Raw genomic sequence first — 26,164 nt, forward strand, 5'->3', positions numbered from 1 at the left:
ATATTAGCCAGCAGTTGCCTTTGCCATTTGCGCATCCAGCAGACACAGAGCAACATGAAACTTCATTTGAAGTGTCTTGTTTCTTCAGTTTCTGGCCACCTGGCCAATGTGAATCCAAGGTCTAGTCTCCTATTAGCTCCAGTTTGATATCCACTAAAACCTTGGGAGGATTATGTCTCTTCAGCTGCTAAATGCTCCTCTATGTTCACCAGCTAGTCCCTAAGTCTAATTCTCTGTTTGCTGTTTAGTGCTGTGTAGGTAGCGTAGAGTGGGTTTACATAAAACAGCTGCTGGCTGAAAACCGTAAGACTGAGGCAAGACGCTAAAGTTGCAGGCCAGAAAAACCCAAACTCTGATGTTGTCGATGCTAAAATGCTCCTGGAGGGGACTGCAGGGTCGGGTCACTACAAGCCACCCCTATCACATTAAACACAGTCAATTTTGTCATTGTTAATATGAAATATTAATTAGTTCAGCTTTAGGCCAGCTTCACGTGTGAGCGTGTCAGCAGCGTGGCGTGTCCGTTTTTATTTGGGCTCCCATGTTAACAGGTTAGAGCGTGCACACTGCCTGCGTGACACGCATGTCTCGCGTGCATGCTAGAAATAGAACCGACGCCTATTTTTCACGCGACATGCAAGCGTGTTGGAAGCGTTTCCAGGCAAAATAAAACACAAAAAGATGTTTATATGTCATTTTGACACAAATACATTTAATAAATGACATGTTGATGTTTGAAAGTCTCGAGGTTTTGACATAAATGCAGATATGAATGTAATTTTTGAAAATAATAAATAATTATCTTGGGGTACTTTCCATAAAATCATCTCATAATGAAAATCAAACCAGCTATTAGGCTAACTGAAATAAAACCATTCCAATCTCTAGGTATGGTGAAGGGTATGTGATGATGTGGGGGGGCTATTTTAATTCCAAAGGCCAAGGGAACTTTATCAGGATGCATAGTATCCTGGATCCATGAAATAACTGGCCTTTAAAAATAAACATCTGACTGCCTCTATGGGAATTTACCATAGGGGTGGACTGACTTTAGTTGCCAGCGGTTTAGACATTAATGGCTGTATGTTGAGTTATTTTGAGGGGACAGTACATTTACACTGTTATACAAACTTAATACTTTACATTGTAGCAAAGTGTCATTTCTTCAGTGTTGTCCCATTAAAAGATATAATGAAATATTTACTAAAATGTGAGGGGTGTACTCACTTTTGTGAGATACTGTACATGTGTACAGACAACCGGCAGCAGCGCCGCGTCAGACACGTTTCTGGTGTACAAAGACATAGAAAACGCCACGCAACAGAAACGCCACGCTCACGCCACGCAGGCGGTGTGAAGCCGGCCTTACAGAGTTCCATCTTCAGTAGGAATGAATGGAGCCTGGAGCTGAGTGCCACAGTCAGGCTAGGGAAGTCTTGAGAGACAGACTAACTTAATGTTGGTTTTGGTCTTTTAATGAAATTTTGCTTTTAATGCTCTTTTTGATGCTTTTTGGTGGGGGAGGAGGGGTGGGGGGAGGGAGGGGTTATGCTTTCAATGCTTTTTCCGTTTCTAGTTTTTAAAACGCGAGTACATTTTCCTGATGATACTTACCTTTTCAATGCAGGACTTTTACTTCTACTTAAGTAAAGGATCTGAATACTTCTTCCACCACTGGTTTTTACAGTGTATCGTTTTGGACTGAAACTCTTCCTTCATTGTCATTTCAAACAGCATGGGTGTTTTTTTTCTCTAATATTTGTCTCTTTTGTCCACACGCTCCAGGCTTAAAGTAACGCCATCCCAGCTAGAGGACAACCTCTCATATCACCACTGCCATTTCACACGGAGCTCATCTTTGGAGTTGGACTTTGTACAGAAAAGAGGATTTAAAAATAAATAAAAATACTGATCACGGCAGCAACTACCCAGCAGCAGCCAACATTCTCATGCTTTTCAGAAGAAGAAAAAAAAGAAGAAAAAAAAAACTACTCCTGCTACTTTTTCATAACTACATTCCCACTGGACATCATGTGAATTTTTACAGTGTTGACTCTTGTTGAGCTCTACCGGTTACAAGAAGCAGACAGAGGCCGGTGCTGGTGAAGGAATGGAGGACGTATGGAGGGCGATCAGATGCGAGGGGAAGGAAGGTAATAGAAGAAAGGAACCTGTTGGAAGGAAAGCTGTGGGAAAAGAGATGCAAAATGAATGTTTTTCATTTCCGTTTTCACATCTGGAAGAAGTCCATGCCTGAACTTTGTGTTTTTTGTTTTTTTTAGAGAACTTGACTTACAGTTTGTTGTCAAGCTTTGGTATTTTGATGTGAAACAGGTATGGACCGGTGTGTTAAGAGGGTCACGGAACGTTTGTTTTCAGATTGGTGGGATGGACACAAGAAAGTAAAAAGAGAGAGAGAGAGAGAGAGAAAGCGAGCCCAGGAGGAGCTATAGCATAGTGGATAAACATGGACACTCAGCAGTCTGCTCTCATAGACTTATATTTGGTTCACTGTGTTTTATTTCGAGAGAGAGAAAAAAAATGCACTGAGATGCTTTGAAATCAAAAGTGGTGAACAAGGAATTGAGACTAAAGTGAGGGGTCTGCACGTTGAGGTCTGGAGAAGGGAAAGTGACATAGTGTGTACATCGGACCAAGTAACCGTTTGTTTTCACGCTGCATCGCAAAAGCATCGTGGTCATCGTGTTGACCCTCACTCACGGAGCTGTGGTTACTAGGGTAACCACTCAGGTTGTGTAGCGACAGTTTGGTGTGTTTCCTGGCTGGTTGCTCTTCGTCAGTGATGTGTATTAAAGAGGATTTACGGCATTTTGTTTATAAATGATGTTTGATTTTTTAAAGAGAGGAGTAAGATTGTTCTCTTGTTGAAAGGATAGATCTAAAAGCATTTTTTTTTGGGGTGGGGGGGGATATATAAATGTATATTGGGGTCAAAAAGGAAAATAAAAATGGTAAAATGAAGTAGAAAAACATACATAAAAATGACCGACTTAGTTGTATATTAATATCACATTGTTTGGAAAGCACATTTCATTTGATAAAGGATCACCACGTTTGTAAACACGAAATAACCACGTAACTTAAATGTGTGTCAGACGTTGTCGAGTTACGCGGCGATCACCTATTTATATTTTGTATTTGTCACAGCAAAAAAAAAAAAGTTTATCTGCAGTGTTCTTTCTAAAGGTGATGAAGTACCTACACGGTGTGGGACAGCCCCTGCATCTCCGAAACCAGACACTCTGGACGGGTGGGGGGGTCAAAGGTCAGACAGAGATTTGACGGGATAGACCGGAAACGGCAGTGTTAATAAGAAGAGTTCCTTCATTTTTCTTCTTCTCGATGCATTCAGAACCCGAGTTACCGCCGAAACCCTGATCCCTCCTTCTCCGGGGTGCGTTTTAAAGAGAAATATTCAGTCAGTGAGCATGAAGAAAAACTGTACAGATGTTTATATTCTATTCTTTCCAAGTGCCAGTTTTTGTGGTGTCATTTGGATAGTAACTAATTCATTCATGTGCAAGGAGAGAGTACAGGGAGGACGAGTGGATGTGGATGTACAAGGCCAAAATAATAGAATTGCATCACACTGTACAAAACAAAAAACATCATGTTTGGTCATATAGTATATATTTTTACAACGCTTTAGGGGGTGGGGGGCAGTTGAGATAAAGAAAAGCAGATAAGAGATACAGAATCCTATTACTACTTTCTCTTGCTCGGTGAGACTGCACACTCAACCCAGTGAGAATGGGTCCGGTCTCCCTTTTTCCAGCCCCAGTCCGTCAGGGAGGCAGAAAGAGGATCCAGTCCGAGTCGGTATCACTCATGCGTCATCAAGGCAAATGGCATGTGCCTGCATTGAAGTCCGATTTTTTTTTTTCTTTGTGGCGTATGTGACTTTATAAAGCTTGCATATTTTACACAGTGTTTACAAAGATGTATGTTGTGGTAAAAATCAATAAACTACACGAAAAAAAAACTTACTGTATAAATTTTAATTTTCAGAAGTTAAAAAAAAAAAAAGTTATAACAATACCCAGAATCCCTTTTGTGTGTCCTCAGAAGTGTGTGATTTCATTGGACAATACTGAACCCTTGCAACAAAGACCCATACGACTGTCTATTCCTGACTGCACGTGGCAGTACCACAACCAAAGGATCTGGAGGTGTATTTACATGCATTCAAAAGTGGGAGGGGGGGGGGGGGTGTACAGCATGTTGTACATTTACAAATGAAAGAGCCAAGCAAACTGTGCTGTAAAAGAAATGCAGGACACGGACATGCATCGAATCAAACAAGCCTACCTGTGTCAATAGAACTGATTCAAGACCGTCAAAATAAAGTAACTGTACTACTCAGTAGCAGATGTGTTTGTACCTATCATGTGCCTTAACCTTTTCCATGCTAGATAAAAGATAAGTGTGTTTTATATAACTCTATTCCTTCCTTTCAACTGGCATCTCGTCATTCTGTCTGTTCACCTCTCCCCCTTCACATCCTGTGTCACCCTCCCTTTTTCCTCCACTCAACTCACTCATTCATTCATTCATCCTGCACTCCCTCCCTAACCCTCTCCCCCCCTTCCCAAAACCCTAAGTAGTATAGACTGTTGGTGGGTTTCTGCCTTGTATTACATTGTATTATAACCTTTTAAAAAGATAGTCATTCAAAATAAGGGTTTTGATTTCTTAGAGGAGTAAAGTTGTTAATGCTTTCGTAGCGAGCAGAAGCGATGCCACAGTGACAGAATGTATCATGTTAATTTTACTAATACCCAGAGGCAAATATTACGCTTGTTAAACATAACGGAAAAATACTGGTTTGTAGAGTATAAATTTGGTGTGTTTTCAATAAATCATGCCTGGAAAGAAGGTGTTTGCTCGGCTCTGTGTCTTATTTCATTTCCTGTTATTATTTTCCAAGAATTAAAGTTATGATAGCCACCCCTTAGAGGCTACACTGCTCATTACAACCCATCCCAGAAATGTAAAGGGTCAGTTTACCCAAATCACACAAATGCAATTTGTTTATGATGCTCACAGTGAACGGTTTACATTGTACCGAGGCAATAGTCCTTATGAATAGTGTTGACTTTGGATTATCCAGCGTAATGGTGAGGACACAGTTTCTGGATAAAAAGAGGTTGCTTGTTGAAATTTCATTTTTTCAATGATGTGAGCAAATGGAATTACCTTCATCTCCATTGTATTAGGGTGAAAGCTGAAATCTAAGAGATGCATATCTCATAAACTGTACAAAGTAATCCAAAGCTATCTGCTTTTACCGCTGGAGGTAAGTGAGAAAATACAGTTGAACGGACCCTCTAAAGCACGTGTCACACTGAAGGCCCTCGGGCCCAATCCGGCCCCTCGCAAATTTGATCAGTCCCGTATATCAATTTAGGTTCACAATGGACTTTGGCCCGTCTAGTTGTGATCCAAACCACAAAAATGGAAAACTTTTTAAACCGCAATTACGCCATACTCAACACAGAATTTGGCAGATTTGCCGACTTTGAGAACCAGAGAGTTTGCATATTCAGGCTGTGACAAAAAAAATTTAATCGTTGTTGCCTGATTTGCTAAACTCTATGATGTTCTATCTATTTTTTAGGCCTTTATGTCGACCGAACTGTAAGTAAGAAGACTATATGAGACACGCAATAATACAGTCAAAGGTATTTGACTTTTTCGGTTGAATAAAAGCATGTCAAACGTGTCTCTGGTTCTCATTTTCCAGTGCGGCCCTTAGTGAAGTTGAGCTTGACACCTCTGCTCTAAAGTCTTCAATATAGAATTATTTAAAACTCATAATGCAGTCTAGTCTATATTGTTAAGAACTATTTTCCTCAATTATTTGATGTCCTTTCTTTGGTCTGCCACACTGGAGGCAGTGTGGGTGTATGATGTAGTGCCAGTAAACCGGTTGACAATGTTGGAAAAGCATTAGCTCCAGTAAATGATCCTTGAACAAGCCACTAAATTCCCAGGCGGGCGGTTAGATATCTTTTTGTAAGATGGATTACCTAGAAGCAGCATATTGCACAATTATTTGCACGGTGTTATGGCTTATGGATAAAGGAAACATTGTATAATATGAATACATTAATGTGGCCAAATAATATGTAAATTGATACGTTTGTAGTGGCCTTCCTCAATAATGATTACTTAGTGGGAGGGTATTTAAGGAGGTAGGGCTGTTGTTCTTTTGTCACACTGCTGCATCAATGAATGCTCACACAAGGGCCTGCAAGGTCCGTATTTGAAAGTCCACATGACACTAATTCTTCCTAAGTACAATTTTGACTACAGGACTTTTAACAGTATTTAGTAGTATAAGAGTATTTCTGCACTGTGGTATTGCAATAACTCATATATTGTTAATATTAAATAAAAAATGTAAATCTCATTAAACATGTCATAGCAGGAGATACACAGGTGGAACTAAGAACCCTAACGATGGCTCAGTTCCATTAAAGGTGCTGTAGGTAGGATTGGGAAGATCCAGGACTTAGCCAAAAAGTTTGAACATCGACAACTTCTCAGTCCTTTCCCCCTTTCTGCTAAAGCCCAAAACGGTCTCCTAAGCACCTCCACCCACATGGGAGAATGAATGCGTGTGCATGAGCAGTGATTGACACGCATCAAACATATTAGCCTATGTTTATACACTTGCTTCATATTAATTTACATGTAGCCTACTATATTGAGAAAAAAAAGTTGTCTAACAAAAGTGACCATTTTCATGTAGGCTAACCTATGTTCAACATCCAGAATATGTAGCCTATATAAATAATTTGCATTAAACCTCAGGATTATTTCATTTCATTTATTGAGATTTTAATTTGTCATGTAATATGAACAATATTAAACATTTTATTGAATAGGCTATTGAAAACGCTTAATTTTGACTCGACTGTGTGCGACCTATTTCTTTTCAGGCAATTCTCGAGCCAGCCCATACCCGGCTTGGGTCCTTTCACAATAACAACATGGCTGCCTTCTGTAGGGGCAGACACCGGTGGAAAAGGACTAATTGTCTTCGTGTTTTGACAAGAAACTTGACAGGTAAGATTATGTTGGTGAATTATTGTGTGAAGAAACGGAGAACGGAACGGGCTGAGGTTGATAGTTGGAGGTGTTTCCGTCATAAAGCGACGGTACTGACCAGCAGCGCTGATGGAGCTCCGGTGTCCAGTAGCTTGTGGGTCTGCTGGTTCCGTTTAGTCCGGTAATCACCTTCACCGTCTCCGTTCTAATACGCCGTGAAAAACGCATTTCCCGGCTGCTTATTTTAATGGCCATAATAATAACCAGTAATATGGCTGCGGAGCAGAGGTGTATAAAGTACTAGAGACCCAGACTTGAGTAAAAGTACAAGTGCTCTTTCAAAAAAGTGACTTGAGTAGAAGTTGAAGTACTCTTTAAGCACAACACTTAAGTGGAAGTACTAAAGTATTCACCATTTTTTGTACTTAAGTATTGTAAGTAGTTTATTTTTAAAATGTAGGCTACTACTCAAGTACTAAAAGTAAAAGTACAAGTATTGTGTTATGTTATGTAGTTATTAAAGAAAGCAGTCACATTTTGAATATCATATTGTTGGAGTTCAACTTTTTACTTGGTATTAAGGCAGTCACAAGCTGTACATTGCTGGATATGAAGGAAGTTTCCGAAATAAACCCAAAAAGGTACATTAATGTCACAGCTGTTATAACTACTATTATCTGATACAACAGTGGGTTATTAATCACTTATTAACAAATACTGAAATAAAATGTGTGAGCAAAATCCAGATAAACTAGCAGCTTCACATCACAGGGTCAAACGGTTAACATTCAGTAAACAACTCAGGAATAGATTAATCTGCTGCAACAATAACTAAATATAAAGATTACAAACTTACATCGTCTCTGACTTCTGAACAGGCGATCGCCGTAATGAAAAGAAACACGACGCGATCTCTGATTTCTTACGTAACTAACGTAGCCGTAACTACACACGCTGTAACCTACCCATTCTTCATAGGGTGAGGAATTCACAACAGTAACGAGTAACGATGCAGCACATACAAAATGTATTGGAGTAAAAGTATTAAACTCATCGAAAATATGTACTCAAGTAAAAAAAAAAATAATAATACTCCAGTAGAGTACAGATACAGCCTTTTAGTACTTAAGTAGAGTAGTGTAGTAGTTCTACTTCTACTAGTTCTACTCCCGAAGCTCTTCCCAAACCGGGAGAAACAGACCTGTCACCTGTCACAACGCTTTGGTCCTTTTCTTGCCAATTTTATTTTGTTGGTTTATTTGATAGGGACCATACATATTTATGAACATTATTGTATTTACAATTATGAACATTATTGAATAAAAAAAAAAATACTTTTCATCTGCAGTCCCTAGGCAGGTGGCATGGGACTAACATAGAGACAGCCAGCAGTCATACAGCACTCATTCACTATACATTAAAAGGTACACATAATGATGAGATATACATTGACAAAACAAAGATTATGTAACCCTTTATATACCTAACAAGCATACTTTTTTTGTATTTCAAGTTAGTAATTCATGTTTTTACTATTGAATGTCAATCAATCCAGACAGAATTGCCAGCATTGTTGTGGTACCGTGATATGTATAAAGTCCCATACATAATGTATTACTATTATTACTTATTTTGATCACAGGTGTACACCCGAGATCAAAATAAGTAATAATAGTAAAAAATAAAAAAGAGAATGAATCCAGCAACCACAGTGGTACATCTCTATCATTACAGTATACCAGCAATACCATAGGCAAAAAAGTGATCCCATGACCTCTTAAATCCTTCATTTTCATTATTAATTCTGGTCATTTGTTCATATGATAGTATTTCTGACATAAGTTCCAGCCATTGTTAAAATTCTGACATAGGTCCAACATAGTTCATTGGGCTCTAACAAGCATACTCTCTTAAGATATCGCGATGGTGAAATGGCAATGCCTTTTTATCAAAAGTTTTCATGGCTTTCTTAAATGGAAAGACTGTGCAATTACTTGGCATTGAAATAGCCCGATTAGTGTGTGCATGCCCACCTCCCCGAAGAAGATAGGTTGATATATGGCGTGAAAAAACACTATGTTAGGTAGGGGTCGACCGATACTGTTAACCGATTTGGAACCGATATGCATTTACAGTAAAAATGAAAATCTTTTAGTCAAAATTCACAGTTCAAAGTTTATTTAAATGCTTTAAGCAATTATTAATAAAACTGAAACTTTAAACATAATACACAGTCAAACGGTGTCACTTTTTAATTAATAAACTTGATTGGTTATTGGTAAAATAAAACGGCGATACAGATAATCTGCTTATTGCCAAATATCGGCCCCGATAATCGGCCTGGCTGATATTTAGGGCGCCTTCACGTTGGCACAGTAGATATGGCTGCGAAACGACTGGAAGACATTCATTTCCTGTGGAGATTCGCAGACCGCGTGCGAATGGGTCCGAACATGTGCGGTATGAAAACACTTGTGTCCGTTGGTCATCCGGATGCGTTTAAAAAGTTGATCTCGTACGACGGGCAACGGGCGACGGTTCCTATCCGACAATCCGAGCGGAAGTTAGCGTTGCTGTGGTACTGATAAACAAATCAGAATTCTTAACTTTGAATAAAATAAATACTGATTTCATAACTATATGTTGTCATGTAATCGATTCATTTTGGAGTATGAGAAAAGTTCTTCCGTGCAGAAACAATGCATAGGATACCTGCTATGGCTAAGTTGGTTAGCAACAGACATCAAACTATTGACATCATACCGCTATATCCCATTTAACCGACCTGACATATCAACATCTTGGGCGACTTTTCTCCACGCAGCAGCCTTTCTGTTTATATCTCTATAGTCCTCAGGTCAGATGTCAGAGAGAATTGAATGAGTCGTTCTAGTCTCTCCGCCATTTTGGTTCTACTCACTTCCGATGCTTTCAACGGCGTAGTACGGCGTCCACTGGGGGGCGCATTGTGTATTATGGAGCTGATTTCAAGTGCCAGTCTGAAGGTGGCGTTAGGCAACCCCTAAGGGGAGGTAAATGCAACAGTAATAGGTTCATAACGTTCCATCAGTTGTACTGTGTCAACTATTGATCATCATCCAATATGCTCATACAGGGAAGTATGACTATGACCTGGTGGTTATTGGTGGTGGCTCAGGAGGCCTTGCCTGTTCCAAAGAAGGTGAGATCTTTCGGAGTTATTCCTTAATATTTGGGCATCTATGCCTTTCACTGTAATTTCTAATAATCTAATAATACACTGACAATCTATCCATATTTACAGCGGCACAGTTGGGACAGAGAGTTGCTGTTTTAGATTATGTGGAGCCATCTGTTAAAGGTAAAAATACTTTTTTTATTTCTGAGTCTGTTGTGCAAGTTGATTACAATTTGTTATTTGAAGATTTAAAGACAACATTGTTAAAATGCTTTTCCAAACAGGTACCAAGTGGGGTCTTGGTGGTACATGTGTTAATGTTGGCTGCATCCCTAAGAAGCTCATGCACCAGGCCGCTCTACTTGGTACTGCAGTCAAAGATGCTAAGAAGTATGGCTGGCAGATCTCAGGGCCAATCTGTCATGACTGGTAGGTCAATACTTTTTCTCTTAAGTTTATTCATCACCTTAAAGTGCTCATATTATGTTTTTTGGCTTTTTCCCTTTTTTGTGTTATATATCTTTTTTGTGCACGTTATAGGTTTACAAAGTGAAAAGGCCCAAAGTCCTCCCCCCCCCAAGGGACTTACCATCTCCAACAGAAAACACTGTTCACAAACTGCTCCAAACAGCTCTATTGTAGTCCAGCCTTCACTTTAGAGACAAACGTGGTCACTTTGGAACACACGTTATAATGCTCGCCTAGCTGCTAGCATGGCACGCCCTCATACTCTGCTTCTGACTGGCTAGCAGTGCTTACTGCGCATGTGAGACTCCCAACAAAGATGGAACAGAATTGAGATGTCTCACTCTGTAGCTAAAACATAGAGCACAACACACAGGGTGAAAAGAGGAGCTGCAGCAATGTGCAGTACAACAAAAATATGGTGTGTTCTGAAAATTTAACCACATAAACCTATTCTGGTACAACCTCTAAATACAATTATGGACCTTAAGATGAGCATACTATGAGCACTTTAAGGGATGTCATGTTTATGAGTAGCTAAACAGCACCATCTAGTGATGTACTTGCAGTAGGACAAAGATGCTACTTGAGGTTGAAAAATGAGCTATTTAATGGCAATCAGATTGATGCTATTTCAAATGTACAAAGATGGTATTTTACTCTGTTTTTGGTCACAGCATATATTACCTTTTGGATGAGGTATTTAAAAAAACAAAAACACAATTCAGAGGGGAATATTAAACCTTAAAAAATGTACATAGAAAATCAACCATAAAAAAATTACCAAGGCCAAATACAGAACTGTGAGTAATGTGAAAAATGCGTCTTTAAATTAGAATTTGAATATATGGTGTGTGCAATATAGGGATGTAACTGTATGAAAATTGAACCTCATGGTTATAGTGACCAAAATTATCGCGGTATTTTTTTAAAGTGCGTTTAATATGTCAATATGATAGTCAGGAGATTTGACGTATTGCCGCCTTTAGCAGCAACTTTTTTTTCTGCACTTTCTGCAGACAGGATGACTATGTTCAATCAACTTTCCTTCAGTATTCTTATAATAACCAAAATATGCCCATGCTTCAGACTTAGTCCTCTTAGAGGGCTGATACATGTCCTGAGCGCGGTCATCTCCTCCTTCCGCCTTGATTCCAACTTCAAGAAACGCATGTTGGAAGCTACGCAGTGCAAACAGTAATTGTTTTCATACACATTTTTACCGTGGTTTACCATTACACCGGTAATCGTTACATCCCTAGTGCAATATTTCCATTTTGATTCCCAAAGTAACTACTGGTGAACACAGAGGTCCCTCTGTATGTTGTCAGTCTGGTCAGGTTAGTTTCTAACGACCTCTTGTGGGTTTTCCAGGGCCACCATGGCAGAGGCTATTCAAAACCACGTCAGGTCCCTGAACTGGGGGCACAGAGTTCAGCTCCAGGATAAGTAAGTGACACCAACTCTGCTCCCTTTATTCAGACTTATTTCAACAATGAGGTTTCTTTTAAACATTTATGCAATATTGTAGGCAGAGTTTTAGTGGTTAGTTTTTTTTTGTGCCTCATAATAGTCTAAATGTTTACATCCTGCCAAGAATAGAAATTGTTGTAATGTTTCAACAATATGTATATTTCTTTTTACAGTTATTAAAGGTATATATTCGCAAAATACCAACTTAAATCATACAATTCTGAAATTTAGTCTAGGGTATCTACCTGGCTTCTCAAATCAATCCCTGGTGCTATGTACAATAGATGTGATTTGTTATCCATGTCTCACCCACTCATGTCACACTTTCTCCTTCTCTATAGCAATGCTTCCTTCATTGTTTTTATGATAAACTGTCATGTAAACAGAATTAGTACATGGAATGTTTATGTGTTCTTTAACTGAAATGAAATATTCCTAAAGGCTGAACATTTCTGTTGCCACACAAGGAAGGATTGACAGGATTGTCGGCCAGCACGTGTTGATTGAGTGGCTGGCCGGAGGGCAAACAGGTGTTAACCTGTTAACCTGTGTCTGAATGAGCCCAAGCTTCACCTCAAATGTGAGATAATTAGCTCGGACTGAGCATATTAGTTATGCTTCTAATATGATTCCATTCCCTTTTAATTAACAATCAGAGGCGTTGTTCACCACAGTGCAAAGCAGTCATTTCACACAAGTGTATTCATTACAAATAATACATGAGCACAATTATTATAATAATTTTTTTGGGCTTTTCCGCCTTTAATTTTTGACAGGACAGCTAGGTGAGAGACGGGGGAAGACATGCAGGAAATCGTCACAGGTCAAATTCGAACCCTGGACCTCTGCGTCGAGGCATAAACCTCTCAGTACATGTGTGCCTGTCAGATTTTTGATAAATAAGTTAGATTTTCCTGCAAGGAAAAAAAAAAGTACCATTGTTGTTAGTACCTAACAGTTAGTACATGAATATTTAATATAGCAATAGTGTGTAAAGAGATTTGTGTGACCAAGAGTATCTTTGCATTGTACAAATTAGAACTTGTCATAATCGTACTAACAAATGAAGTGAAAGGGGGTGTTTTCAAACAAATTAATTTGAATTGAAAACCGAAATGCACTCTTTATATTAAATGAAGTGTATTGAAATTCAATGGGATGAATATTAAATGTATCTTCCAACAATCGATTCCAGTCAAGTTTTTATGTCCTTAGAAACTTCTAAAAGCCCTGCAGCATAACCTGCTTGGCCACTCTTGAGCCGTGCTGCTCAGTGTGTATGACACTGATCCATGTAGCTGAATATCTACTTGCATTCCCTGCAACACATCTGGTTGTACTCTGCAGTCTGGCCCAGCCTCCAAGTTCTCTGTGCAGCTAAATCGCGATTTGGTTGGTGTCTTTGGAGTTCACTTTGCAAGAGTTGCAAGAAAAAAAGGATGAAATGTTGTTGAGTAAATCCACAAGATCTGCAGGTGAATACACCACCAGGAGCTACCAGCTGTTTACTCTCTGTTTGGCAGGAAGGTGAAGTATCTGAACGTCAAAGGGAGTCTGGTGGATAAACACACTGTTAAAGGACTCTCGAAAGCAGGGAAAGAGGTGGGCTGCTCATCTGTTTTTATCTATACACCCCCAAAAATTTCAAAAATAATTGAAATTCAAATTCAATTATTGAGACTACAATAAAAAAAATGTATGAATTACTTTGTAAACATGTTTAATATATTTGTTTTGGTATGCTTGATTAAATATATATATAAAAATTGCAATGTTATTGCTTCCTACTGTATGTTTGCATATTGTTCCCTTATGTACATATTCATAATGTTCTCAATACAAATTAGTACATTGTGAAATCAGTATTTAAATCAGTATTTTTTTTTTCTGCTTCGTATCAAATTATTAAATTGAAGTGCAAGATTTAAATTCAGCCTCTCCATACCTTCTAAGAGTGCTGTTACTTGTTCCGTTTTATTAAAGAGTTTCCGTCATCACCTGAATGCAGAATACTGTGGAGACCACTTGCTTTCATTTGACATTTCCTTGTTTTTCAAGGGATGTGAACAAAAGCTATTACTTGACATTTCCCTCCTCTGTCGTGCAGAGGATCCTGACTGCTAAGAACATTGTGATCGCCACAGGTGGACGACCCAATTACCCAACAAATGTAAGTTGCTGTCATCATTCCCCCCGTCATGTTTCTCTCTTTCTCGGCCAGCATGTGTTGTCTGGTTGATTGGTTACTACATAAGACGAAACAAATGAGGAAGAGGAGCCCAAAACCGCTGCAGTAATGTAGAATGTGCTTTGTAAGCATTACACTATGACACCCTAAAGATGGCAGGTTTAGAGAAACAAACTTGGTTGTGTTTTAACATTGACATATATGTGTTGATATTTGGTTAATAAGGTGGGTAGTTCTGCTCACAGCTTTAACTCTGGTTACAGATCCCGGGAGCAGTGGAGCACGGCATCACCAGTGACGACATCTTCTGGCTGAAAAAGTCGCCCGGGAAAACGTGAGGACACCTTCCACCTACCTACACATGCGCACACACACACACACACACACACACACATTACATTGTATTATTAAGCGGATATTACCCAGTCAGTGCCATTCACATCTGATTATAAGCTGGGATGATAGTCTACATAAAGCTTCAGTTATTCCACAATACTCAAACTTAAAAATTCCTACTAACTTTTTATTTATTTTTTTTGAATCAAAACTGTCCATTTTGGGGCGTCGTGGTAGCTCACCTAGTTGAGCGTGCACCCCATGTAGTAAGACTCAGTCCTTACAGCCGCGGCCTGGGTTTGATTCCAACCGGCGGCGTTTTGCTGCATGTCACCCCCCTTTCTCTCCCCCATTTCCTGTCTTCAGCTGTCCCATCTAAAAACAAAACAAAAACAAAAATAAAAAAAAAGAAAGAAAACTGTCAATATTAAAAAAAGTGTGAACGTCAATGGGGATATTTTGCTACTGCTTCAGTAGCTTAAATAATATCACCCATGATTGCACGCATTTAGTATGTGTAGGCTTGTTGGCGTCGTTCTCTATACAATGAGCTACCAGGGAAGCAGACCCTCTAACCTCTGCAGTATTAATGCCTTGCTTTAACTCACTCGCTGACACCACACGTCCCACTGTCACGCACTGTAATCATTCATCAGTGACATGGAGTTTGTTTTTCTCCCTTCCTGTCAGCCTGTCTTCGCCTCATGATTCAGATTAGCGGTGTGCATCCTGACCTTTACAGAACAAGCTCTTTAATCCAGCCATTTAGCACCTGTCATCACCTGGTTAATTGGTCTTTCCCTGACGTTTCCTTTTGGCACAACGTGCAGACGGTGACTGGTGGTTGTGGTGTACCTGTGGTTTTGGTTGTTGTTTGCTTCACGGTGACAGATGAGCGGAAACAATTATTTCCATATTCAAGTTTCATATGTATCTTGGCTGTCTGCACCTGGGCAGTTTTTGATTGTTTTTAATTATATTTTAAATGAAATGCAGATTTTGACTGATGAATAGTGCTTGTGTTTTAAACAATGGGTAAGCAGCACTTCATGAAATGTTTTCTATTTTTTAAGGACCATCAGTTCCTTCTATTATTTAAATTCTAAAATGTGTGGTATTCCAATGTAGTATATGTTAAGTAATATGTCTGCTATTCAACTTTTTGACCACTTATTGGCAATACAAAATCATTTATAGTCAACAAATTTACACGAGTGCGGTGTAGCCGTCCTTAAACAATTACCACTGTAGCATTCAGCCATTCAACAAAACACCTTTGTATATGAAGCAGAATCAGGGTAACCACTTGAGCTCAGGAAGCCCTTTGATGTAAGAGGGTGATGGTTTAGTGGAGTCCTCTACCTCCCCGCAGGCTGTAAGGGTTAGTTAGCATTAGCTTTAGCTTCCTCTGTAAGGGTACTAAACCAAACACTCTAGCCGGAGATGTTGTTGTGATACCGAGCTGTCAGCTCTGCAGGTGAGGTCCGAGAGGCTGTTACTGCCGGCAGGGCTGGTGTGTGAGTGGGGTCCAGGCGAGTGATGGGTGTCTAATGGGTCTTGGAGCGCATACAGTACACACCTGAGTGACAGATTTGCCCCCGGGGGCCGAAGCCCAGAGCTGGCTGCCATCATCGTGCTATCAGGAGAAAGCAGCGAGCATGTGCCACCTGCACTGTGATACTGGTCTCGGGATAGGCCGGCACTTGAATGAGTTGGAGCAGAACGAGGGTCTGTGTTGCGGGTCTAACGCTACGTTGTGTTGTATAATAAACAAGGAGCACACTTCCCCGGCAATATCTTTCAGCACTTTATTGCAAAGCACCACAGATGGCTGCAGCATCACTTCCCAGCTATTGTAGAGAAACACAACATAACAGAATAACTACATGTCCCACGCCATCCAACGCAGTCTCAAAAATACACTCCAGTATTACAAGCTACATAGCAGCCCTTCCACACACATACTGTATACCCTTCTCCCAACTGGCAGATAAATGCATCAAAATACTTAGAAATCCAGGTGTGAAATGTAGAAATATAAGTACAGGGTTCAACGCTAAGGTTTTTTTTACTTGTCCGGCAAGTATATTTGCTATTATTTGCCCGAAGTCAATTTGAACTGGCCCCTATAAAAAAAATCAGAGGAAAAACATCGGAAAAAAAAGCAGCAGTAAAAATGTCAAACTTGATTTTTTTTTTGTTTTGAAAAGAAAAAAAAAAAAGTACAAAAATACATACATTTCTTCTTTTTTTTAAATTTTTTGTCAAAAGCATCAACCGCCAACTCAGTTCTTGATTGGCCAACGGCACAGTCAAATTGATCAAGCCGTTATTATGATACAATGATGCCCGAACAGGCAAGTAGGTTGTTACATTTACTCGCCCAAAGTGGTGTTTAAGTTGCCCCGGGCCGTCGGTCAACCCTTATTGTTGAACCCTGAAGTATATTCCCCTGACAGTTGTTTACAGTGACTTAGTATCACACCCAAAGTAAACGGTGAGGAAAAGTGGAAGTAAAGATTGTGCTACAAATAAGGTTTGAAAAATGAAACTGTCAATGTATGTCCTGTTAAAACACAGAACATACTCCTTTACAGAAAAAGCGTATTAATTCTACATGAAAACATACAGTATGTTCTTTAGGGAAAAAGGTACGGGATACACCAGGCCAGCACTGAGAGGCTCAGGAAGAGCTTCTACCCTCAGGCTGCCAGGATCCTAAATCAGGACACTAACTAAGACCTTAACTTAACTTTAATGGACAAACTCAATGTAATAGAAGTATTTAGGTTTAATGGTTGAAAATCTGGTTTAAGGCATCATCAGTGTGGCGTTCTCCCTCAGTCCATGAAGATTTGGCAAAACAGTGGGGCGCCCGGATAGCTCAGTTGGTAGAGCGGGTGCCCATATGTAGAGGTTTACTCCTCAACGCAGCGGGCCCGGGTTCAACTCCTCTCTCTCTCCCCTTTCATGTCTTCAGCTGTCCTGTCGAATAATGGCCTAAAAATGCCCTTAAATATGTATATTTACACATACATTAAAAATGTCTAAGCAACATTAGATGAAAGTATCTAAGTTGAACTCACACCAAGCCTTTGCAACAAATGCGCCCACATTCCAGACAGATGCACACAGGAGTATCCAAATCTAGTGTTTATCAGTGTCGGGGCTTCTGAAGAACTGCTCAAGGTAAACAGGCTGCCACAGATAGTCAACAGCAAACCTCCTCCTCAGGAGCTGTGGCTTCACTGGAACCTTGTCTTGTATTGAGCTCCCAACCACATGCTACCACTCTGCTGCCAGGAGCCACATCTCAGGCATTGTCTCATGGTTCTGTTTGTTGTGTGGCTCTTTTTCCAATGTTAGTCCAGATGGGAGTCCGGTGTTGTATGAGACATTAACCACACATATAGACCAGACATCCTCTGTGACTCCCTTTTTATGAGGAACATTTATAGCTTTGACTGTTTCATGCCTGTGATAATCTAGCATGGCAGTTTGTCTAAACCATAGATGAAAATCAAAGTGGAGGGACAGGGAATGGATTTTTGTGCAGCTGATAATATGATACTGTAGACTGTATGCTGAATTGGCTTTCCCTGCACTTTAATATCAAATTGTTAAAGGATTACTGATCTGACATGTGACTCCTAAACAGTGTATGCATTGAATACTGTAAAATAGTATGTGTGGTAAATATCCTGAATATAATTGTCCCCTGTTCACTTTGAGTATCCGGCAGAAAGTACAGAGTTGGTTATGTAATTTAGTTTCAAAGTAGTGCAGAAAGCGCCCCCCATATTTTTTGGAATGTCTGTAGGTGGTCTTTAGTAGCATACATCAGTTTTCTTGAACAGGCAGCTTCAGAGACTGTTCAGCCACTCTCTTTTTGGTTTTCCATTAGCAAAAGTTGTGGATAGCACCTGGTACTTTTTTTTTTTTTTTTGGGTACCATCTGGGTCATTCCAAGCAAGCTGAGCCGATACTAGAAGGTGGAGTTAAAACACTGCAGAACACTGATTGGTCAGAGACAATTGTCACTAGCGCGTCACGGGACGTCCTGCATAAACCCGCTATTTTTAAATAGCCAAGCTATTCCAGATAGTGAAAATAGCGGCCGCAATGTTTTGTTCACTCGCAACAGATTTTCAAAAATGGCAGCATGCAAAAGTACGTCATACACTAGAGCGTACAATTGACTAAGTGCAGACAGTGTTGCCGATGAAGGATCCAGCGAGTGCCGCATTAAAGTTGGTGTCCGGGCAGTTTCACGCGGCTTAACTGTGGCAATCAGCTGATAATCCCGCCTATTGAAATAGAGGAAAGCACCTGGTACCAAAAATAAGTTGAGTCCAGTCAAATCATGCAGTAGAAATGAGGCATGAATGTCGCCGTTGTTCAAAGGGGTCAGAAGGGTTGTCAAGGATCTACAGTATGGCATCATCTTTTAGATGACAAATGTAGCAGCTGTACCCACTCCAGACCAGTTTACAATGAGAAGGAAGAAGGGCTAGGGGGAAAGGAGACGGTTACTCAGTGATGAAAGTGTAGAATCAAGCTAAAGCTCTTTCCCTAAGCTTCTTTAAGCCACTTCACAATACGTGCTAAGTGAAGCGGTGCATTACACAGACGTCGAAAAAATGGGCAGTGGGGCTTTTAGTGGTTTCTGTTAGCATGGACAGGGGCAGGATGTGCCGCAGGCAGCCCGAGCTGTTAGGTGGAGTAGACTGAAGTGATGGAGGTCTGGGTTGGAGAGGTAAAAACAAGGGAGAGAAGAGGGCCTCATCCATGCAGGCATCACTCAGCCTGCTGACGTGTGGACTTGAGCCCTGAACATGGCACACCCCATCTGCAGGGATTAGCCTAAACGCTGGCAATTAGCCCTCCTCAACGCTACAGATCTCAAGGATGGATTTGAAGTGTGATTCACCTGGACCACACACACACACACACACACACACACACACTCCGACACTGCAAGTGCACACAAACCTTTTACTGTCCCCGTTATCTACATTTTCTTCACACGTCTTCACCTCCCACTGAGGTTGTGAAGTTCTGTAATTCGTCACCTCTCTAATTCTAGTATTTTAAAGTAAACATTTTCAACTTTGGACTTACTTTATTTTATTAGGCCAAAGTGTGCTGCACAAATGATGAAATGTTTTTTTTATTATTATTATTAGTTTGGCTAACAGCTTCTCTTTATTTGTGTTTTGCAGGCTTGTGGTTGGAGCCAGCTGTATCCTTTGTCTGACAGAGAGCTTGTAAATGAAGCCACTGCATAAAGTCTGCTGGTAATCCATAGATGTATCGTGAAGATATTAACTTGATAAAAAACATTGCCACTTGTTTCAAATAGTGTTTCTGAATAACTCTTAGCACCTGTCTTAAATTCAGGGTACCATATCAGCAGTACTGCACTCAGACACGTCAGATAGGTTTCCAGTCTGAGATGCATCATGTACCGGTCATTTGGTAAACTATGATAAAACAAACATTGGGCCATTTTTCCAATTGCAGTTTAACCATTATTGTGTTTGTATGCTGATTGTGACCTTCTTTTTGAGCTACTTTCTTGTCCAAGTGTGGAGAGTGTCATTCGTTATGTGTAATGGACACATCAGGTGCTGCTGTACTTGTAAATGATGAAAAGTAAGTACTGTAATCCTCAACCTGCTGTTGCTCAGATGTGGCTCTGGAGTGTGCAGGCTTCCTCACCGGCATTGGCTTGGACACCACAGTGATGGTCCGCAGCATCGCCCTCCGGGGGTTTGATCAGGTATTGCTCCCTGAACCGCAGTCTCCATAATCATGAAAGTGATTTTTGTCATGTTTGAAGGTGGATATTCTTTTTCGGTTTATGCAGCAAATGGCAGGTCTAGTGACGGACTACATGGACGCATATGGGACCAAGTTTGCATGGATGTGTGTCCCAAAGAGAGTGGACAAACTGTCCTCAGGAGCTCTCCAGGTGACCTGGACTGACACCCACACAGGCAACGAACACAAGGACACCTACGACTCTGTGTTATGGGCAGTTGGTAAGTATGTGCGTGTCGCTGTGTGTCGGTCACATCTAAGGGGTCATTTCACTTAAATCTGAAACAAACCTGAATTAATTTGAGTGATATGCTAAAGGAGCTCTCACCCCCTCCACATGGAGGTAACGGGTCAGGTTTAAATGGAGTGTTGCTTCTGGACACTTGAGTAGACGAGATGCCAGAGCTTTAGACTTGACACAAATGAGGGCTCAAGACTCGACCTGTACTCGACTGTTGACCACAGGATCAAATCCAGGACCAATTAAAAGTAAATAAGACGGTGTCAGGCATTTCTCGCATAGCCTCACACCTTAAATTTTACACTATTGTCAACATCGCTTTGAAAGGAAAATGTTTAAATTTGTGTTATTGTAGAAAGACTTGCAACTGCCTTTTTATATGCTTAAGACTGAATTATTTAATCCAGTACATTCCTTTTAAATTGGAAGCCCCCTTGACACCAGTCTTTTTTACAAACCACATATTAAATTGCCTGAATTTTGACAACCTCTACTTTGCAAGTTGGTTAAATTGACAGTGAATGGATGCAGTTCACAGTACAGTAATGAACTCCTTATCCCCTATATTTAAAAACCTCTCCACCAGTCATATAGTTTCCCATATATATATATATATATATATATATATATATATATATATATATATATATATATCCCTGAAATAAAATACCGGTATGACTGTTCTCCCTGCTACCATCAATTTCAGTGTCATCCTCAATAGAGTGCAGTGTCAGCAGATAGCAGAGATGAATCAAGGCTGAAAACAAAGTAATAAAGCCTGAGTGATGGGAATGGCCAGGGGAAGTGTTAATCACCCACCGCTAGCTCTCTGGCTCTCTGGTTGGAGAGGGGCAGGATGCACCCAGGCACAGGGTCACCACGTTCCCCTCTTTGTTCTCCCGCTCGGGGCCTTCCTGCCCATGCCAGCCCTGCGGAAACCAACCCCGCATCTGTCACTGCCATCCCTGCCCGCGCGCGGCCCTCTGCCTGCCATTGCCACCAGCCTTCCTCCTCTTCTTTCTGGTCAATTTATTCTCTAATCTATCTTTTCACTTCTCCCGTTCCACCAGCAGTATGAGTAACAATGGAGGGAAGATCTGTCAGGGCCCCTGCTATTGGTTTATTTGTGTTGAGTGGTTTCAAAGACAGCGCAGTGCTTCTGAAAATCTGACTGCCAGACTTTTCCAGTGCCCAGACTGTCGCTGCGAGTGTTGTGGGGGGGGGTCTCGCTCTATGCGTGTGACAGCGACAAGGATGTGCGTGACCCTGCAGCTGAGATGACGTTCGCTGTTCCCTCCTGTGGCTCAATTCCCACATCGTCTCAGCGTGAGACTGCTGGTGAGAATGATATTTGCATTGAGTGCATGTATCAGTAGGTATACTGACATGCGTGCGATCCTGCAACCCTGATGTTTCCTCTATTCATTAGAGCAAAAGTTCTCACAGCACATGACATTTTAGGACCTGGAAAATTATTTTCGATTTCAATCCACAGTGCACCAAACTGTTACGTATTTTAGCCTATTTTTCAGCCTCTATCACATTGTATTTATATTAAATGCAGCACATTATTTGATAGTTTTTTTTATTAGTTTGTCCAACAGCACCACAACTTAAAATTCCTTCATCAAAACTGTGTCACATAGTAAGTCGTAACACCAGCAGCAATGTCCTTGTGTTACTTGGGAGGACCCAGCTATATCCATGACAGCTTTTGTTCCCATACAGTTCAGTGAGAACCAGTAACAACGTGGCCTCTGCGCTTTGATGTATGCTTGCAGGAGTTATGAGTACAAGGCCACATCCCTTTTAATGTGACCTTACACTAGGGGCCGCACAGGGTTCCAGGCCTCTGTGGAGTTATTAAAGGCCAGAGGGGACCGGGGGACAGTATCACCACTGTCTACCACATCCTTCTCCACGGCCCTGCCTCCCTCCACCTTTCCCCTGCTCCTTCCTGGCCTCATGGCCGCTCCCCTGTCCAGGTGTGCCAGCAGAAACACACCAGGAAACAGAACATTTCCACGCTTCCTGTCTGCATGCAGACAGTGGGCACATTAGTCTTCCTCCTCTCTGCGCGCTACAGTACTGAAGGATGTCATTTGAAAACATTTCCTAGTTCGTTTTAAAAGACATTTGCCCGTCTAAGTTTTACAAGTTACTGATGACATCCCTGAATGTTGCTCTCCTGTCTGTATTACCCTGCGGATATGAAAACACTACATTGCAGTGCAATTGGGAAATAACACTTGAAAATAGACTTGTATGTTATTCCTATTTTGGAGATTTGTTTTGACAGGAACAGGGTTACTGTGAGTGACTGAATATTGTCACATATACAGTGGTGCTCATGAGTTTATGAACCCATGCTAAAGTTCACTAAAAAGAGGAATTAAAAAAAATCATCTTTTGGAAATTGATCTTAATGCCTTAATTAAAAAAATTAGTAAAAATCCAACCTTTAAGGACACCAATTTTCTTTGTGAATGAATAATGTATCGTAAATAAATAAATGTTCTTCCTTAAAATACAGGGGACATAAGTAAGTACACCCCTATGTTAAATTCCCATAGAGGCAGGCAGATGTTTATTTTTAAAGGCCAGTTATTTCATGGATCCAGGATACTATGCATCCTGATAAAGTTCCCTTGGCCTTTGGAATTAAAATAGTCCCCCCACATCATCACATACCCTTCACCATACCTAGAGACTGGCATGGGGTACTTTCCATAAGATCATCTCTCAATGCAAATCAAACCAGCTGTTAGGCTAACTGAAATAAAACCATGCCAATCTCTAGGTATGGTGAAGGGTATGTGATAATGTAGGGGGGCTATTTTAATTCCAAAGGCCAAGGGAACTTTATCAGGATGCATAGTATCCTGGATCCATGAAATAACTGGCCTGTGTATACTGGTGTTTATACTTATGCCCTCTGGATTTTAAGGAAGATCATTTATTTATTTATTTACGATACATTATTCATTCACAAAGAAAATTGGTGTCCTTAAAGGTTGGATTTTTTATATTATAAATTCTATTCTATTTATTTTTTAATTACGGCATTAAGATCAATTTCCAAAAGATGATTTTTTTATTCCTCTTTTTAGTCAACTTTAGCATGGGTTCATAAAGTTATGAGCACCACTGTACTGTAGCAGCATTCACAACTGAGTAAACAGAAGTATGTGACATCTTAAAATATATAGCATTTGTGTTTAAATGTCTGTAAGATCTAAAGCGATCTCGCTGAGTCTTAAACTATAAAATCTTAATGTCCAATTTAAGAGCCCACAGTTAGACTTGATCTTTTTTTTAAAAGCCCCTGAAAATGTGGTTTTAAATCTTTAAGTATTTTGATGTGTTTTTAGATATTTGTGTCTAGATTATGTATAATCTGCTTTGGCGTGATTTGATCAGATTTAATGGACGGTACTAACATAAGCAAACAACCCCCCAATTGTCATCACATTTTGATTCAAATGCGACTAAAGTCTGATTGGTGCACAGAGGTACATGACATCACCTTTTTCCAACTGAGCCCCACCCACTTTGAACCAGCGCATGGAAAAAGCCCTGCAAAAACAGAAACGCAGAAATCTTTCCTATGAAATAACCTAACTTCTAACTTTGACAGAAAAACGTGTGTATTCATAGGATCCCATCACTCAGTAAAACGCTGGTTGAGAAAGCTGGTTGTTGTGATGAAACAAAAGCAGGCAGAGGTTTGGGTTGCACACACGTCTCATTTGTGGACACCGTATGAAACAGTGGTGATACTTAAACAAACCTGTCTATAGAATAAATGTAATGCATTTCCTATTCCCTTGACAGCTTTTATTATGCACAGACGCTAAAAGTCTTTTCTCCAGTTAGGGAGCTCTTTATGGATTTGCATCTTAAAATCCTTTTTGGCCTGAAATAGAACACGTTATCAATTTTTTGCATCCTGTACGATCTATTCCTCCAAGATAAATAGTCTCCCCCTCACATTTCTCTCCCTTTTGTCTTTGTTCATTTGATTGATCAGATAAGCGTCCAGCTCCCATTTCAACTCGTGAAGGGTTGTTGTGGCTAATTAGCCTAGCAGTCTAGAGGCTTCCTCTTAATGTCACAACAGGCTTTGTTCAGATCTGTTGGATGTGTGTGTGTGTGTGTGTGTGTGTGTGTGTGTGTGTGTGTGTGTGTGTGTGTGTGTGTGTGTGTGTGTGTGTGTGTGTGTGTGTGTGTGTGTGTGTGTGTGTGTGTGTGTGTGTGTGTGTGTGTGTGTGTGTGTGTGTGTGTGTGTGTGTGTGTGTGGGGTCAGTCCCACTTCCAACCAAGTCCCTTATCAGCCAGCCCACTGTTGTTGTGTCCTCGCCCGTACAATGGAGCTGTGGTCACTGCTACAGTACAGCACTGAGTGGAGCTACAGACAGGAAGGCCACATATGTAAAGAGAGAGTTCTATACTTACCAGTCAGATTGTACCGATATGGGTTTTTGTAGGCCAATACAGATGTTTTTGCAGTGATTGATGCGGAAATTCAGTATTAACAAAGCAGAAAATATCAAGTATTTTACAGCTGCAGAAATGTATGGGGAAGCCTCAACAGGATGTAGGCCATTATGGGACACACACTCCATTGAAACTCAGATTACTGAAAAACTTTCACCCTCCCTTTTTAGCATTTAGAAGTTATATACACTTCATAAAATATTAATAAAAAACTAACTAATGTAGCAGCGGTGTTCCTCAATGTATTTGTCTCCAATTAAAACTTCTCCTATGAAGCAACTGGAACCGGTGTATAAAGGTAATCAATAATAGATCAAGAATTGAACATCTCATGGCCTTCAGCGGTGGATAGGGTAAAAATATAGTATTACAAATAATTAATAATAATTTACAAAAACAATACTTGATGATAAATCATCAAATACATTAAATACAAAAATATAAAATAAATCATTGTTGATATGAATATGAAATAGGAAGATATTTATGCATTTTTGTGATTACAGCTGTTATCCATTCACTAACTCTTTAAACAGCTGTTATGGATGCTTCACAAGATTAGTCACAATTGTTGAAATATATTTTAATAAAACAAAAATCAGCTGACCATTGTAGTGACATTATAGTGTGTTATACTGTAAACCAAGTATTTTTTAAAATTCAGAATTGAAACAACAATAGTACAATTAAGAATATTCAATTTCAAAATGTAAATAGCTAAATTCCACTATAATTCACAGGAAATGATGTGAATGTGAGAATGACATGAATATGTTGTGTACGTACAGGACAAGAAAATATAAATAAGTCTTGCTTTTGGGAATTGGCCATGACTGCCTAACTTCCCCTCTCTCCTCCTTCTCTGTGTTCTCCATCGCCTTCAACCACCCATGCTGTGGAGCACTAGACA

At 40.2% G+C, this 26,164-nt stretch overlaps 2 protein-coding genes across 8 annotated transcripts in view; both read left to right on the forward strand.

Moving 5' to 3' along the window:
- The window catches only part of arvcfb (ARVCF delta catenin family member b), a 280,461-nt gene extending 275,561 nt beyond the window's left edge, over positions 1-4,900 (forward strand). For all 6 annotated transcript variants that reach the window (XM_028579335.1, XM_028579336.1, XM_028579334.1 and 3 more), the window contains one exon: positions 1,786-4,900. Coding sequence is in view for 1 of the 6 variants with exons in the window: in XM_028579337.1 (XP_028435138.1) it covers positions 1,786-1,791 (6 nt within the window). In the remaining 5 variants the exon portion in view is untranslated. The remainder of the gene's footprint in view (positions 1-1,785) is intronic.
- Positions 4,901-6,979: 2,079 nt separating this feature from the next.
- txnrd2.2 (thioredoxin reductase 2, tandem duplicate 2) overlaps positions 6,980-26,164 on the forward strand; it is a 31,308-nt gene continuing 12,123 nt past the window's right edge. For both annotated transcript variants that reach the window (XM_028577305.1, XM_028577306.1), the window contains exons 1-11: positions 6,980-7,092; positions 10,190-10,255; positions 10,358-10,414; positions 10,516-10,660; positions 12,071-12,145; positions 13,693-13,771; positions 14,277-14,339; positions 14,621-14,691; positions 19,916-19,935; positions 20,384-20,475; positions 20,563-20,737. In XM_028577305.1, coding sequence (XP_028433106.1) covers positions 7,017-7,092; positions 10,190-10,255; positions 10,358-10,414; positions 10,516-10,660; positions 12,071-12,145; positions 13,693-13,771; positions 14,277-14,339; positions 14,621-14,691; positions 19,916-19,935; positions 20,384-20,475; positions 20,563-20,737 — 919 coding nt within the window. In that variant the 5' untranslated portion in view covers positions 6,980-7,016. The remainder of the gene's footprint in view (positions 7,093-10,189; positions 10,256-10,357; positions 10,415-10,515; positions 10,661-12,070; positions 12,146-13,692; positions 13,772-14,276; positions 14,340-14,620; positions 14,692-19,915; positions 19,936-20,383; positions 20,476-20,562; positions 20,738-26,164) is intronic.

Source organism: Perca flavescens, chromosome 5, assembly GCF_004354835.1.
Source record: "Perca flavescens isolate YP-PL-M2 chromosome 5, PFLA_1.0, whole genome shotgun sequence".
NCBI classification, from domain to species: domain Eukaryota; kingdom Metazoa; phylum Chordata; class Actinopteri; order Perciformes; family Percidae; genus Perca; species Perca flavescens.